This window comes from Spermophilus citellus (genome assembly GCF_964194105.1).
Source record: "Spermophilus citellus genome assembly, chromosome: 1".
NCBI classification, from domain to species: Eukaryota; Metazoa; Chordata; class Mammalia; order Rodentia; family Sciuridae; genus Spermophilus; species Spermophilus citellus.
This window is the reverse complement of record NC_138182.1, coordinates 244,453,317-244,471,133: the sequence shown is the minus strand read 5'-3', so window position 1 is coordinate 244,471,133 and position 17,817 is coordinate 244,453,317. Positions and strand designations below refer to the sequence as shown.

The 17,817-nt window shown below is 35.2% G+C and overlaps 1 protein-coding gene across 5 annotated transcripts in view; it reads right to left on the bottom strand.

Annotated features, from left to right (window-relative positions):
• The window catches only part of SLC38A9 (solute carrier family 38 member 9), a 93,486-nt gene that overhangs the window by 4,453 nt on the left and 71,216 nt on the right, over window positions 1–17,817 (bottom strand). For 4 of the 5 annotated variants that reach the window (XM_081307580.1, XM_081307581.1, XM_081307582.1 and 1 more), the window contains 3 exons: window positions 16,079–16,185; window positions 4,149–4,262; window positions 2,225–2,373 (listed from right to left, as the gene is read on the bottom strand). In XM_081307580.1, the coding sequence (XP_081163706.1) occupies window positions 2,225–2,373; window positions 4,149–4,262; window positions 16,079–16,185 (370 nt within the window). Of the gene's footprint in view, window positions 1–2,165; window positions 2,374–4,148; window positions 4,263–16,078; window positions 16,186–17,817 lie in introns of all 5 variants that reach the window. The other variant, XR_014023731.1, reaches the window with a different exon arrangement.

The following is a 17,817-nucleotide window of genomic DNA, read 5'->3' as shown; positions in this document are numbered from 1 at the left end:
CAACTTAGTGAGACCCTGTCTCAACATTAAAAAAATTAAAAAGGCTGGGTAGGTAGCTGTGGTAGAGTGTCCCTGGGATTTAAACCCTAGGAATGCAAAACCCCCCCCAAAACAAAACAACAGCAACAAAAAATCCACACTCCCCCAAAGAACCCCACCCCACCCCCCCAAAAACCCTATAGTTTTCAAGTATATCTATGTGAGGCTGGATTTTTCTTCACATATTTAAATGAAATCAATATATTACAACAGACAATGCAGAAACAAAAGGGAATCCAATTATCCACTAGAGAAGCAGACATTAAAGAGTTTTAAAATGTTAAAAAAAAATTGGAAGTGGTTATATTTTGAAAAAATGTTATTAATGCTAACAAATAATGGTTTTATTATTATTATTATTTGAGGCAGGGTATCTCTGCATTGCTTATGTTGACCAGGCTGGCCTCGAATTCAAGATTCTCCTGACTCAGCCTTCCAAATAGCTGGGACTACAGGTGGTCACCACTGCACTTGGCCTTATTGATTTTTAAGGAAATTAACAAATACTTTAAAATTCTTAACTCTTAATTTTTCATATGTTAAATATTGATAGATATACCTGCAAAAACTAAAGCTCCTGGGGGTCCTCAATAAATTTTAACAGCATAAAGAGGTCCTGAGACCAAAAAGTATGCTCCAAAGTATGCAGAGGCTGCAGCGTACTTGTAACTGTAGGATAAATGATAGTGTGTTCTTGGTGACAGGGGAAGAAATATAATGTGAACACGAAAGGGAAATCCCAGACATTTTGCAAGAAGAAAAAACAGTCTAACAGCCACCATTCTGCAAAATAATGGCAGAAAACAGGAGTAATGCATTTGTCCAGAATTTGTTCATCCATAAATTCACAAAATTTATTTTATGTTGGTGAATATAAATACAGCACAGAGAATAAACACAACAGGAGTCTTATATTTACTGAACTCCAGTCTTCTAGATCAGCAATGTTAGGAATGTAGTTTGTTGCTACTATCAATCTTAGAGATCTGGTAACTTTTTTTTTCTCTTTTCTTTCAGTGCTGGGATAGAACTCATGCATGCTAGGCAAGTACTCTACCACTGAGCTACACCCCCCACCCCTGAGACCTGATAACTCTTGACTTTTGCTTTGCTTTTAAACCAACATATTTATAGATATAATTACTTACTAAGGGAACAGACTACATAAAGTTCATTTCCAACAAGAAGTGGCTAAGATCACTTATTTAGTTTGTCATGGTAAAATGCAATTTTCCCCAAATTTTAAAGTTTTCTTCCTTTAAGATAATTTATTCCCAATAAAATAGGACTAGGTACTTTTCACTAAGACAAACCTAAAATAAAACAACGTAAGCCTGGTGTGGTAATTACAGGTGCACACACCTGTAAGCCCAGGGACTCAGGAGACAGGAGGATCACAAGTTTGAGGCCAGCCTTGACAATTTAGCAAGACTGTTTCAAAATAAATAAAAAGGACTGAGGATGTAGCTCAATGATAAAAATCCCCTGAGCTTGATCCCTAGTATTGCAAAAAGAAAATAACAACAACAATAAAAAACCAAAGTAAGAGTAGGAAGGAGTTAATCAGGGATCCACAAGAAGACTTCATGGAAACCCTTAAACCATACATGGAAACTTCTCTTGGATAAGGGTAACAAGCTTAGCTTTAAACTGATTTTCAAAGGGACTCACAATTCCCCCATATCCAACAGGAGATTAAAATTTACCACTGTAATTTAAACTTGTCATATATCAAGAAATACACTCATATATCTCATCTTCAATTCCAAACGTCTGATCATTTATGTCAAAAATGCACAAATGTTAATAACACACAAGTAAGTATCAATGACCAATAATTTACATAAGAGTGTTGCTTCTCATGAGCACACATGACAACACAGGTATGACATATTTTGTGCTTCTTAGCAATATGTAAAATAATAGCAACTAAGTCATAAGATATATATAACTGATATCAGTTAATTAGCTATACTGGAAGGAATGAACCTAAATCTATTCTGGACAAGGGAGTGGCTTCTATATTTAAAGCTCTTCTGGGAAAGGGACACCAATGATCTATCCTTAGTAACCATTTCATTAGGCAAATTTTTATAGCAAAAGGATCAGTCACACTTTAAACTGACCTGTTTGCATAGTCATTTGTTGCTTGGCACATCCTGCTGGTCAAGAGAAGAGTCCTTACCTAGGATAAATGTCACCGAAGATATGGCCCAATAGCTGGACACGAGCCAAGTAGCCTAAGAGCGGGTACACAGTCATCATCTGGAACAGCAGGAATATCCTTGCAATGAAGGACAGGGTGTCACTGCTAGGGAAGTTGTCTAAAAAATTCTAACCCAAGAAAGATAATGAGGTAATGTTAAAACTCAAATTCAGTACATACAAATTCATAAAATGGATAGTCTTCTGCTTATTTTGAACACAGGTGCTACTCAAATTGTGGACTGTGAACTGGTGCCCATCCACAAACTGCTCCTTAGCTATTTTTCAATGAGGAAAGTACAAATATTGAAAGTAAATGCTGAGAAACTCTTACAGAAGTTAAGATACTGCCACATATTTACTCTTTTATAAAAGTACCAGTCTGCAATTGCTTTGAATTTAAAACAAAAACAAAAACCTTGTTATTCACCATAGATGGATCAAGAAGCACTGCTTTCTATAAGGTCCAAACACAATACCCAAATCAGTTTTTAATATATTTAAATAGCAAATTAAATTCAACGCTGTTTTAGCTTTCTTGCTTTTCCTCCTCTGAAGTACTGTAGTGCTTTCATAGTAAAGATTATAAAATAAGGTGAGAGTATATCTATCATCTAGTACCACACTGTTTACAGTATAACATTAAGTAAAAAAATAATTTATTTCTACAATGTTTCATAACCCCTTTAGTTTGATATCTTAAAAAAATTAGTCACTCAATTTAAAACATTTTTCCTTTCAAATACAAATACCACAAATATCCCTATTCCCAAGGGAGTAGGCTTTGTATGGTATTGTTCATATCTGGGAATTCAGCAAATATCTGCCTGCCAAAGAACTTCTGGAATCAGAGAAATCAAGAGAATAAGAACATTTCAAACTATTATAACAGCAGTAACCTCTCCCTCTTAGAGAGACAAGAATAGTACTTAACACTATTCTGCTGAAATAAATTTTATAATTCAGTTGTAATAAATCATTGTATACACCACTATATTCTACTGGAGGAATATCTTTTGACTAGAAAAGAACCATGAAATGCTGTTTTTTGTTTTTTCTTTTTTTTTTTTTTTTAATGAAAAATTCTGTAGTCACAATAAAAAGTATACTATTCCTAGCTAGGAGCAGAGTTACAAGCCTGTAATCCTAGTGATTGGGTGGCAGAGGCAGGAGGATCGGGAGTTCAAATCCAGATTCAGCAAAAGCAAGGTGTTAAGCAACTCAGTGAGACCCTATCCCTAAAATAAAATACAGAATATGGCTAGGGATGTGGCTCAGTGGTCAAATCCCCCTGAGTTCAATCCCTGGTATCCCGTCCTCCCCAAAAAGAGTATACTATTCCTAAATTTTTGATGGATTAAATCGAAGAAAATATTACTTATGGTAACCTTTTAGTGAAAGATTTTTTTCTGGGTTTTTAAGCAGCCAAACAGTCTGTCTTTGTTTTCAGTAGCAACTCAGTATCTAAATGAGTCAGATCTATCATTAGAGATTATGAACTCAGAACAGTTTATCCAGGGCATTTTAAGATCTGGGCTTTGGAAAACAAGGCAGGTCAGGGGATTCTCTGTAGAGATTTTATCAATTCATAGCAATAACTGTAACTATTCTCCACACAAAGGTAAATAATATACATCATATAAGCCATTTATTTGAATATCACAAGGTGCCTGGTATCTAGTATGTTATTTCAGACAGAGTATGTACACTATCTAATGGAAAAGGAAATTGAAGCTCATAAAAAATTGGGAAAGGTGTCCAAATTCCTACACTTTGTGGGTATGGTGGAGATGGTATTCAAACCTAGGTCTGTCTGATATTATATCTTGTTACTATAGCATAGTGCCTACAATTCATAAACAAATGTATAAGGAATCACACAAAGAGGGCACACAGTGCCTTACCTGCTCAATACAATCTTTGGATAATGGAGGTGAAGGAAATGAAGCAAAAACCAGGACTCCAATATAGAGATAAGTTAATGTCACCAGCATGTAAGCAATGCACAAGTCCCTCACCTGTAAATATAAAAATTTGCCACAATATGAAGAAATTTACAGCAAGTTGACTTGTCTTTTTAAAAAATATTTATTTTTTAATTGTAGGTGGGCACAGTATCCTTATTTTATTTACTTATTTTTATGTGGTGCTGAGGATCAAACCCAGGGCCACATAAGCACGTGCTAGGCAAGTGCTCTACCGCTGAGCCACAACCCCAGCCCTACAGCAAGTCTACTTAAATACACCAAATAAGAAGACTGACAGGGCTGGGTCTGTGGCTCCGTTGTAGAGTGCTGGTCTAGTATTCATGAGGCACAGGGTTCGATCCTCAGCACCACATAAAAATAAAATGAAGATATTGTGTCCATCTAAAAAAAAAACTAAAAATAAACATTAAAAAAAGACTGACAAATAAATACAAAATATCTCTTTTACCTGTGTATGTCTGTGTATACTTTCTAGGTACCCAATCTGTTCATACAAAGTAGTTAAAACAAAATCCACATGCTTTAAAATTAGTCTGCCAATTTTTTTTTCTTTTTCTTTTTTTTACTAGTCTGGAGTATGTAGACTAAGCTGCCTGTTGGCAGACTCAGGAAAATTAACAAACTGTTGCTTAATATAATTTAAATCCTGACTTAATTTCAACAGACAATTCATCAAATTATAAAATATTTAACTACAATGATACAGCTAAGGGATAATAATAAAGTAAGTATAAGTCATCTTCATTATGAGCTGCAAAAATTTAAAAGTTCTTTCTTTTCTTTTCTTTTTTTTTAAAGAGAGAGTGAGAGAGGAGAGAGAGAGAGAATTTTTTTTTTAATATTTATTTTTTAGTTCTCGGCGGACACAACATTTTTGTTGGTATGTGGTGCTGAGGATCGAACCCGGGCCGCACGCATGCTTGAGCCACATCCCCAGCCCTAAAAGTTCTTTCTTTAGTAAATTAACTTATATACATCAAAGCATGCTTTGATCACAAGAGTGGTACATATTAAAATATATTCAATAAAGAAGGAACGCTAGTTAAAGAGCAGACAATAAGTATTAAAGACAAGCTTAATAAACCTAAACAGTAAACAAAGAAAATCAAAAGGCAGCTGTTCAAACAGCTGCACAGTGTTATTACTGGAATCAGCAAACAAACACAGAACATTAAATTAAGTGGATTGCTTTCTTCCACTGCTGTTCCCACCCTCCCAATTTCCCCTCCTCATGCAAAGTAAAAAGCTCCAAGATATTTAATATAGCCAGCTGTCAGATCCAAACAGAACACATTCCACAGTTTGAAAATTGTCTCCATCACCACTAAAGTTACAGCCAAACAATTTAGCACAACTAAAGTGTGGCAGTAAGCCTATTCATTTTTCGTTTTAAACAAATTACTTTGAAAGCTAAGAAAATAAATTAGAAAAAATATATACAACTCTTTTTTTTTTTTTTTTAGTTTATAACACAGTAAGAATGTTTGAATATTTGGAATCAAGGAACATTCAGATTTTCTGGCTAACTCTTCTCAAGTGGGTGAAATTGTAATAGTGGAGTTTTTATGAACTTGAACTTTGATAAGCTCAGTTAAAAAACAAGTAACAAGCTATGAGAAATCTTATGGTTAGGAGGTAAATTGACAATGAGCTTGAAAACATACCAGAAATTTCATATGCTAAAATAGATGTTGGAAAAGTCTAGGGAGCTGAAGGCTTATGCAGATTAGTCCCAGGCCTCTCGAAGAGCTTATTGTTCAGGGTTGAAGAAGGGGAAGATGACTAAACCTCTAGGAAGGTGTGTGGAAAGTCTTCCCTCAGTAGTATATGCAGCTAAAAGGGCCTATGGCATAGTTACCTCTAGGGTTGCCTCAAGCTCTGGTGTGGGATAAACAGGAATGAACCAGGCAACACCTATTTTCATATTTAAGGGTAGTACTCTCCCATTCTGACTTCTGAAAGTCATGTCATGCTCAACTTACTTGATACCATTCAAGAACAGAAGTAGCCTTATTAAAAAAAAAAAAATCTTGGAAGGTAAGACAGCTGTGCCAGAGAGAGAGGTATGCATATAAAAAGAGGGACAGCCATCAATTTACATATGACTGATTACCACACTTCCTGCAAAAAAAAAAAAAAAAAGGGTATCTAGTATAGAATATACTAGTATACTAGTATATTAAGTCTAAGATGCAATGGCTTCCTCATAGTACAGTTTCCCCTTCTGCTTCTGTTTTTTTAAAATTAAAAATTGACACACAGATTGTAAATATTTATGGGGCACCATGTGACTCAATAGTTTATTCTGTTATGTTTAGATCAAGTTGACTCTATCTCCTTCAATATTCACCATTAATTTGTGATGAAAACATATTATCTATAGTTACCCTATTGCACATTAAAACATGACAGATTTCTTTATAAAAGACCCTTTTTATCATGCAACTTGGCTTTTCTCCACACAATCTATATTCAATACAGAAAAAGAATAAATGCTTGGTGTCATGATTTTGTGTACTGAGTGCCACATTATATACCTTAAACAGTTATTCTAACTAAATATGCAGTCTTCTCAGGTATCTTTGGGAAGTAGTCAATTAAACAAAAGTAAAATGGGGCAAGAAAATAAACTGTCTGGTCCTGACGCAGAGAATAAGTTCTTTTAAAAACAAGTGTTAGGTGGGCTGGGGTTGTGGCTTAGTGGCGGGGTACTTGCCTAGCATGTGTGACGCACTGGGTTCGATTCTCAGCATTGCATATGAGCAAATAAATAAAATAAAGGTTCATCAACAATTAAAAAAAACCCCACAACACCAACAAACCAAGTGTTAGGGCTGGGGAGATAGCTCAGTTGGTGGGTAGAGTGCTTGCCTTGTATGCACAAAGCCCTGGATTCAATCACCACCACTACACCACCACCACCACCACCACCACCACCACCACAACAAATATAAAAAAAAACAACAAAAACAATGACATTTACTTTGTAGTCTCCTATCATGCCATTTGTATATTTATATGCTGATGTCAAATTAAGATTCTTTGGAAAGAAATACAAGCATTATTTTCAATTATGCAAATTCCTTCTGTGTATGCTACCATGTTTGGGGATAATGGCAACTAAGACTATGAATCACAGCACATGCTTTGCTTGGTATTCATGGTCTTCCATTTACTGTCAATTAACCTCACCCATCTTGGCTTCTGGATGGAGACACTCTTGTTTCTTATCATTATGTCCCTGCTTTGTTTATTTAGCCAGATACACAATCTAATCTGTTCTTGCTAACTTGGACTCCTAGCTTTTCATTTCCTTAGCTCTAATTGCTCCTAACCCACCCTTTCTGTCTTCACTGGTTTTGGGGAATTTCCTTTCCCATGTGTCACTTCTGTGGGCAGCCTCTAACTGGTCTATTGCCCATCTTACTTTAGATATGGTAATTGTATCTGAAGGCAGGCAACAGGAGATGCTTCTCTCTTCTCATATTCTTATACACAACTCAGATCAGCAATGATTACACTGCATTGTAACTATAATTTTAATTATAAAAGTAACCCATGCTCATGATAAAAAGATTCTCAAGGGGCTGGGGTTGTGGCTCAGTGGTAGAGCGCTCACCTAGAACATGCAAGGTGCTGGGTTCGAGCCTCAGCTCCACATAAAAATAAATAAAATAAAGGTATTGTGTTCAATTATAACTACAAAAAAAATATTAAAAAAGAGATTCAAGGGCTGGGGATGTGGCTCAAGCGGTAGCGCGCTCGCCTCGCATGTGTGCGGCCCGGGTTCGATCCTCAGCACCACATACAAACAAAGATGTTGTGTCCGCCGAGAACTAAAAATAAATATTAAAAATTCTCTCTCTCTCTCTCTCCTCTCTCTCACTCTCTCTTTAAAAAAAAAAAAGAGATTCAAGTGGAGACAAATGTCCCTTGACATTAAAAAATAACACAGCTAGGGCTGGAGATGTGGCTCAAGCGGTAGCGCGCTCGCCTGGAATGCGTGCGGCCCGGGTTCGATCCTCAGCACCACATACCAACAAAGATGTTGTGTCCGCCGAGAACTAAAAAAAATAAAAAATATTAAAAAATCTCTCTCTCTCTCCTCTCTCTTTAAAAAAAAATAACACAGCTAAATTTAGTAGTTCTTATATCATGTTTTTTAAAAATTTTTTTATGAACACAGTATTTTATTTATTTATTTTTTGTATGTGGTTCCGAGGCTTGAACCCAGTGCCTCACGCATGTGAGGCAAGTGCTCAACCACTGAGCCACAGCCCCGGCCCAATATATCATGTTAATACTAACACTACATTGTGAAATCTTGAGGAAAGGGACAGTGTCTTTTTCATCATTATATATCCTCAATACTCAGGACAGTACCTGGCACATAGGAAGAATTCAGTAAATATAGATAAAAAACAGTAAGCACATAGACTTCATTTGTTAATTGCTTCTAGTTGCCAGGCAGGGGCTGAGCATATTTCATATGTTATCTCATTTAATCCTCATACCAACCTTATAATGTAGATAAATTTCTTCATTTTATTGAGGAGTAAATTAAGTCTAGCAAAGTCAAAAACACATTCATGGCTATAATATTAGTAGTTGGTATGAATATATATATATATATATATATATATATATATATATATATATTCAAATATGTATTAAAAGTCAACATTCCAATCAAGGTCTTTCTGGTTCCATGCAATTAGCTACTACAAAAGAGAGTTTATCAGTCCTATGCATTATGTCACAGTTAATAAATAACAATAATGAAAAAAAATGAAAGAAGCAACATGCTATGAAGTACAGAGAACAAAGAAATGCAAGCGAATAGCAAAATCAGGAAAGTTCTATTTCACAGTATTCAACATACATTCAGTAGAACTGAGTGAGGAGTAGCATATCTGGTTTGTTTTGTTTTGTTTTTGTTTGGTACTGGGGATTGAACCCAGGGGCACTTAACCACTGAGCCATATCCCCAGTCCTTTTCTGTATTTTATTAAGAGACACGGTTTCACTGAGGTGCTTAGGGCCTCACTAAGTTGCTGAGGCTGCTTTGAATTCACGATTCTGTTTCCTCAGCCTCCTGAGCTGCTGAGATCACAGGTGTGCTCCACTGCACCTGGATCATATCTGTTTTTATCTGAAAATATTTCAATGAATAGAAATGAAGCTTTTATTATAAAAGCATATGAGGTTTAGTGTGATCCTAGGTTTATGATTAGCATGCATATATGTGAGACTTGCTATTCTTTGGCTCAAACCCAAGCCATTAGTGTACTAGACCTAAAGATATGGCCTCTTGAAAGTCCACTTACTGGGAAAGGGCAGAAAAACGTTATATTTTATAAAACGAGACTCTGAGTGAAAAAAAAAAAACACTTAAAAAAGAGACACACGTGACAATATGAACTAGTTATATGTCAGGAAGCCTACGTCATTACAGTAACCCAATTTGCTTCATGAGTAAGAAATGGCTAATGGTAGGGAACTAAAGACTAGTAGAATATCAATTTAAAATGAGGAGTAGGTAAAAACAGGCCAGAATAAGTCTGGGAGCACATTCTATTCATCAAACCTAGTTTACCATTTGTTCCATACACTGTTCATAGTGAAAATACTATCTAGTAGAATATTTACTAGAGAATAACAGAAACTGACCACACAGACCTACCCCAAACGTTTACATAAAATCTTTTTCTGGTGTATAGCCAAGTAAACTACAGACTCACATGAAAAAGGAAAATGAGATACAAACCATTTCAAATTGTTTCAAATAAAGTAAACAGGGAGGGCTGGGGATGCACTTCAGTTGTAGAGAGCTTGCCCAACATGTGTGAGGCTCTGGGTTCAATCCCCAGCAGAGCAAAACAAAAAAGAAAAACGAAAAGTGAAAACCCCACAAAAATCATAGCAGGGTTTTATAAGTAAAGACAGACAAATCCAAACAACAACAAAAGCACTATATAGCTGGGCACAGTGATACACATCTATAATTACAGTTATATGGGAGCCTGAGGTAGGAGGATTGCAAGTTCAAGGTCATCTGGGGAACTTAGTGAGACTCTGTCTCAAAATAAAAAATAAAAAGAACTGGGATTTGTTTTCAGTGATAGAGCACCCCTGAGTTCAGCCCACAGTACCCCTCCCCACAACACATAGAACACTATGCAGGTTATGTAGGTTCTGACTCAAACACAACAAAGAAATATCAAGACGTTAATCTACATATCCAGGAAGGGTATAAGGAATACATATTTTGATGATAAGGAATTGGATGATCTTCTTCAAACCCCTATTTTTTTTTTTTTTTGGTAACATACATCTTAGTAAGGAATAGGAATAATAACCTGTTTAGTTATACATATATAAAAAGTTAGGTTTAGTTACAAAACAAAACAACCCAGAAAATTAAGTTGAAATGGAAAACTGGAAAATTCAGATTATTACACCTGTTTAGGGGCTTTATTTATTTATTTCCTCACACTGTCTTTAGATCCAAGTCCAACTATAGTTATAAAGAAGAGAAGGGAGGAGACTTTTTTATTCTTTTGTCTTCCACTATACTTTCAAACCTTTGTTTACTGAGCTTGGGATGACCAACGCAGTATCAACACTGTGAGTTCAGAGTCCTTGACAAGCTTCACATTTTCTGACTTTAATTCCAAGAAAATATCATATCCCAATATTAAGTGGATTTCTTTTCTTTTCTTTTTTTTTTTTTTTTGTGGTGCTGGGGATTGAACCCAGGGCCTTGTGCATGCAAGGCAAGCATTCTACCAATTGATCTATATCCCTAGCCCTTAATTGGATTTCTATAAGTCAAATTAGTGAAAACTGTTGAAAGGTATAATCATTAATTAAATGACAAAAGTTCTTCTCAGTATTATAATATCTACTTAGCTTGATTTATGTCAACACTTATGTTAATCAAAAGGAGATTGTAATTATTTGCATATACTCAGTATTTAGAATATTGTTGGCACAGAGTGATTCATAAATGTTAGTTTTATCATTAGTACTCATAATTATTAGTAATTATTAATATTTTTAGACTTTAACACAACGTACAACTGTTTTTTTGAAAGTCACACCATTATCTAGTTTTAATTAAGTAAGAACACATCATCCATTTAAATATTTACTTTTAAGGCTCCGTTTTGAAAATATTTCCCATAAGTGATAAAAACTGAAGTTAAATTTTATTGCTAACCTATCATACTAATTCTACGAAGCCCATTCCACAAACTCATTGTAAAAAATAACTCATTTTATGGTACTGAAGTTTCTACCTTTTTTTGTGTGTGTGCTGGGGATCAAATCCAGGGCTTCACTCATGCTAAACTAGACTACACCCCACAGCTTCTTGAATGTTCTAAGAAGAAGAAAATCCCTCCCTTCCTCAACGCTCACAAGACCATGAAATAATATACCCTTCCCTCTATCCAGTCCTGAGCTTTCCATGCTGGTTTATGTGTTTTCCAGATATACTTTTGTGATTTTCTAGAAAACAATTGCACTTGAGAATTCTGGAGAGCAAACAATCAAGCACAGACTGGCCTCATTTTGTATGGTAGTGCAAGACTAAAAATTACTGTGTAACCCAAATCGATCACAATAATCAAAGGGTAAAAACTATGATTATTCTGTGATGTTTAACAATTTTTGTTAAAACCTTAAAATTTCTGTTTATTACAAATGTATACGAAAATAAAAAATAATAAAATGAATATTTATTTATTATCATAATTTAAAATATCAGAGGGGCTGGGGTTGTGGCTCAGCGGCAAAATGCTTGCCTGGCATGTGGGAGGCACTGGGTTCGATCCTCAGCACCACATAAAAATAATAAATAAATAAAATAAAGGTATTGTGTCCAACTACAACTAAAATTTTTTTTAATAAAATAAAATATCAGAAATAGCTAGGCACATATAGTCCCAGCTACTTGAGAGGCTAAGGTAGGACAAGTGCCAGCAGCTTGAGAGGCTGAGGTAGGACAAGTGCTTGAGACCAGGAGTTCAAGGCTAGCCAGGGCAACATAGTAAGATCTCATCTCAAAATACAGAAATAAAGGTTGGAATTGTGGCTCAGTGGTAGATGCTTACCTAGCATGTATGAGGCACTGGGTTCAATTCTCAGCACCACAAAAAATGAATAAAATAAAGGTCCACTGACAACTAAAAAATATTTAAAGAAATAAAACATAAACACAATAAAACCTCAGAAACACTGAGCATTAGGATGTTCAATTTCTTTGTAAAAACCTAGCAAGAGTAATTTGAACCATGCTTGCTTCTTTTCATTGCATAATTTACAATATATAGCCAGCATCTTTTCCATGCCTTGGTGAACTTTCATAGTTCTTTATTGTAACTTTGCATCACTCCTAATATTTCATTCTTTGTGCTTTCAATATTGTGAAATATATCTGAGAATTCTTTTAATGCAAAGTCTTCTGACTATATTACTTCCTACAGAACTCTTCAAATAGGTTCCCTTTCCCCTAAGCTCCTCTGGCTGCATATCTAGTCTGTCAAATGGTAGAAGCATCAACATGTCCCCAATCAGCTATTTCTTTTATAGCTCATTTATGTTCAATTTAAATTTCATTTTGAGCATTATCACATATTGTTTCTCTATTGCATTTTTACCTTTGATTGCCAATTCCTTCGTTCAATTATCAACTTTAAAAAATCATGTGGGTCAATTACAGAGAAGTAGGCAACACAACCATTCAATTTGTACACTGTACATAAAGTAAATAGTATGCACAGGGATCGGTCGCTGACAGATTTTGAAAGAAGTGTTGTGACTGGTCACTAATTAAGAATGTGCACCTGTTATTTACATGTGATTTGTGAACTGAGGGCTTCCAGCTATTATTTTATTATGCATGCACTTATAGTTCAGATCCTGTGGTACACTGAAATTAGAATCATGTTCTTGGGGGGAAACTGATGAATTTAAACCACAGTTAACTGAACTATTTAATTGTAGGAACCATGCAATATGAGAACTGCCTACAATATAACCCATTATTTTGATATTCTTTTCTATAGGACACTAATTATGAGTGTGATAAAAATATGAATGATTTAAGATTAAAACACGAGACTTCAATGAAATTGTGTTCTTCTTTCCTAGATTCACAGATATGTGAGGTTGTTTTCTGTTATTAGGGAGACTTTGATAGTAAAATTTGAGAAGCTCAGCCCTATGAATAGAATGATCCCATACATGAGAATCCCACTTCACAGAATGGGCTTCTGGGGTACTTGGTCTATGTAGGCATAATAGGCTGTAAATATCAGGAGACAAAGGGTAAAAGGGATAAAGAAACCAGCCCCTACTATATGTAGACATGCTTCAATTTTATAACAGTTATACTCTTATTACAACCCTGACTGGCAGATATTGTTAATGATAAAAATATGCATAAGTTGAATTTGAGGCAAGGTCACCACATTAAGAAGTATGAAAAAATCTTAGGCTGGAGCTGAGGCTCAGCGTTGGAGTGCTTGCCTTTGAACATGTGAGGCACTGGGTTCGATCCTCAGCACCACATAAAAATAAATAAATAAAATAAAGGTATGTGTCCATCTATAACAAAATATTTTAAAAAATAAGTATGAGGGGCTGGGATTGTGGCTCAGCAGTACAGTGCCTACCTAGCTCGTGCAAGGCACTGGGTTCAATCCTCATCACCACATTAAAAAATAAATAAATAAAATAAAGGTAATAAAGATATTGTGTCCAACTACAACTAAGAAAAATAATCAAAAAAGAAAAAGTATTAAAAATCTATGTTAACTCAACTCTAACTCCATTTACAAAAAACATTCAGATATATGGGTAGTAAGAACGAAGGTAGAAGAGATGGACTTTTATGCTTGCCCTAATTTGAGAGCTAATTTTCCTCAATTTAGGAAGTTTTTTGTCTTTATAATGATTCTGCCAAACATTAACGCTTACTCGAAGCCTTCTCAGAATCCCCAGGCTTAGGAAACTCTTCCTCAATATTTCACTAACAACTGTATAGACCTCTACTAGATTTTCATCATCTTTTTTGCTTATATGGTTATAAGAAGTCAAACGGAGATCAATAATTGCAGACAAAGCAACAGGGAACCGATTATGATTAACTTTTACTTGCATTGGGTTTAGTTTTCTCTTCTTTTTCCAATATCTTTTTTTTTTTTCTTGGTGCTGGGGACTGAACCCAGCTCCTCATTTTTATGTAGGTGTTCACAACTATACATTTCCTGCTAAGCACAGCTTTAGCTCTAATTCCGTAAGTTTTGGTATATTAATTTTTCATTTTCATTTGTCTCAAAATATTTTCTATTATATTTTTTCCTTGAACCATTGATTATTTAGGAGTATTTGTACATATCTGTTAGCTGCACAAATGTCTTTGTTATTTATTAATTTATAATTTTACTCCATTATAGCTGGAAAACATACCTTGCATATTTTTAGTCTTTTTAAATTTATTGAAACTTGCTTTTTGACCTACCATATAGTCTATCTTGGCAATGTTCCTGTGTATTTGAAAAGAATGTGAATTCTGCTATTGAGAGAAGACATACATGTCAGTTAGTCAAGTAAGTTGGTGGTATTTTTCATGCTTTTTATACCCTTACTTATTTTTGTCTATTTGTTCTACGAATTATAGAGGGAGATGTGATAAAATCTCCAGTTGTAATTGTGGATTTGCCTATTTCTTATTGCAGTTTGTCAACTGATAAACTTCATTTGTTTTGAAGCTCTATAAGTGCATACACATTTAAAACTACTAGGTCTTCTTGATATATTGATCCTTAAAGATCATTATGTGATGCTCCTCTTTTTCTCTGGTAATACTTTTTGTCTGATATTAATACAGCTGCTCCATTTTTTCTTGTGTTTAGTACTTGAATGGCATGTTCTTATATTTAAACTAAGTTTCTTGTAGACCACATGGTTAGACTTTGTTTTATAACAAATCTGACAATTTCTATCTTTTTAATTGCAGTGTTTGGACCATTTATCTTTAATGTAATTATCAATGCACTGGGTTTAAATCTACTAACTTGCCTTTTGTTTTCTTTGTCCCATCTATTTTTCATTCCTTTTTCTCTATCTTCTTTTGGATCATTTGGGTACTTATTTTTTGGGGGGGCAGGCACACTGGGGATTGCACCCAGGGGTTCTTTATCACTAAGCCACATTCTAGCCCCTCTTAAAATTTTTTATTTAGAGACAGGGTGTCACAAAGTTGCTTAGGGGTTCGATAAGTGGCTGAAGCTGGCTTTGAGCTTGTAATCCTCCTGCCTCAGCCTCCTGAGTCACTGGGATTATAGGCCTATGCCACCATGCCTGGCCGTTTGGGTACTTTTTACAATTTTGTCACCATCATTGGCTTATTAACTACATTTTCTTTTTTATTTATTTATTTTACTTCATTTTCTTATTTATTTATTTTTAGTGATTGTTCCATGACAGGGGCTGGCACACAATGGCACACAGGCCAAATCTGACTCACTGTTTTTGTAAATAAGGTTTTATTGAAACATGTAACCACCATCCATTTGTTTATCTATTGTCTATGGATGCTTTCATGCCATAACAGCAGATTTGGATAACTATAAAAAACTATATAACCTGCAAAACCTAAAATATTTACCATCTGAACATGTACAGAATAAGTTTGCTGACCACTGCTCTAAAACTTAAAAATTAAGATCTTGAAACAAACTGCATAATTGTACTCCAAATACAAAGTGTCTCAAACACTGACTTAGAAAGTCTATCCTCAGGAGATATCAAAGTCAATTCCTCAGATAATTACTCACATTGTTTTCCTGGTTCTTGTTATTTTTCAAGAGTGTGATAATACAATTATGAATAAAGAAAGCAAGAGTAAGCACTCCAGTCAGCTGTGGGAACTGATATCTTATCTCTAGGAGAAAAAGAGACAGAAACAAAAAAGTTAAAACTGACAAGTAGAAAATGAGTATCAGTAGTCAATAAAAATCAGTTGTCTCTGTTTTGTCCAGGGAATAAGAATATTAAAATGTCTTTACAATGTTCCCAAGGTCAGTATTATACTCAAGCAAAGGAAGGAAAAGAATCAAGAAATGTCTATTCTGGGGCTAGGTTGTGGCTCAGTGGTAAAGAGCTCGCCTAGCACGTGCAAGGCCCTGGGTTCGATCCTTAGCACCACGTAAATAAAATAAAGATATTGTGTCCAACTACAACTAAAAAATAAATATTAAAAATAAATAAATAAAATAAAATAAACTTAAAATAAAAAGAAATACCTATTCTGTATAGGTACTTTATATCAATTATTCCTGATTGAAGTCACATGACTACTATATAGCTGAGCAGAATTCAAATTCAGGGTCTGACTCTAAAATCCTCTATTTTTCTAAGATCTGAATTTGCCAGAAAATTACTTCTAGAAAAGGATGGAGAATAAAAATGATCATTTAATATTTTTTGATGATGTCTAAAAAGCAATACTTAAGCTGGACAAGGTGGTGCATTCTTGTAATCCCAGTGATTTGGGAGTCTGAGACAGGAAGATAGCAAGTTTGAGGTGAGCTTCAGCAAAATAAAAACTAAAAACTTAAAAAAAAAAAAGGGACTAGGAATGTGGCTCCATGGAAGAGTACCCCAGGGTTTAATGACTAGTACTGGAGTTGCAGGGGAGGATTGCTTAAGTTTTAGAAATAAATGTCTGCTTAGAGGGGACTGATTAGACTATAATAGAGTTGTACAGTGGTATACAATATTTAAAAATTATGTTGTTGAGGAAGATTTTTTTGTGGATTTATTTTTATTTAAAAAAAATACATGTGTGAGGCTGGGGTTGTAGCTCAGTGGTAGAGTGCTTGCCTAGCATGTGTGAGGCACCAGGTTCCATTAGCACCACATAAAAATAAATAAAATACAGGCATAAAATACAATAACATTAAGGGGCTGGGGTTGTGGCTCAGTGGTAGAGCGCTTGCCTAGCATGTGTGAGGCACTGGGTTCGATTCTAGCGCCACATACAAATAAATGAATAAAATAAAGATCCATCAACAGCTAAAAAAAATTTAAAAAAAATTTAAAAAATACAAAAATGTATGAATGTATGGGCAAAGGAAGGATAAGAACCAAGAAATGTCTATTCTGTATAGGTATTCTGTTTTTGTAAATAAGGTTTTAAAACTTTGCTGTGACAGCTGTGGGTATACTACTCCGATCTCTTTTTGAGTGAGAATCGGAAACAAGAAGTACAGTTAGCTGATGGCCTAAAGCTGCATGCCCTCATGGATCTGCTGCCCTGATCACGCACCAGTCATATTTTACTGGGCCTCGTTGAGCCAACAACTGAGCACAGCAGAGTACTAGGACCTGACCACTTTTGCCTAATCCTGAATTTCTACACTGGTAATCTTTAACCAGAGGTTCACATTTGGGTTGTCTAAGACTTTCTGAATCTATTTCTGCTCAGTCCATCTCCTTTCCTTCTCTCCTTTCATAGAGCTCTGAGTCACACTGTGGTCCTACTAGTCACCTATGACTCCTGCTCCCCTCCCTC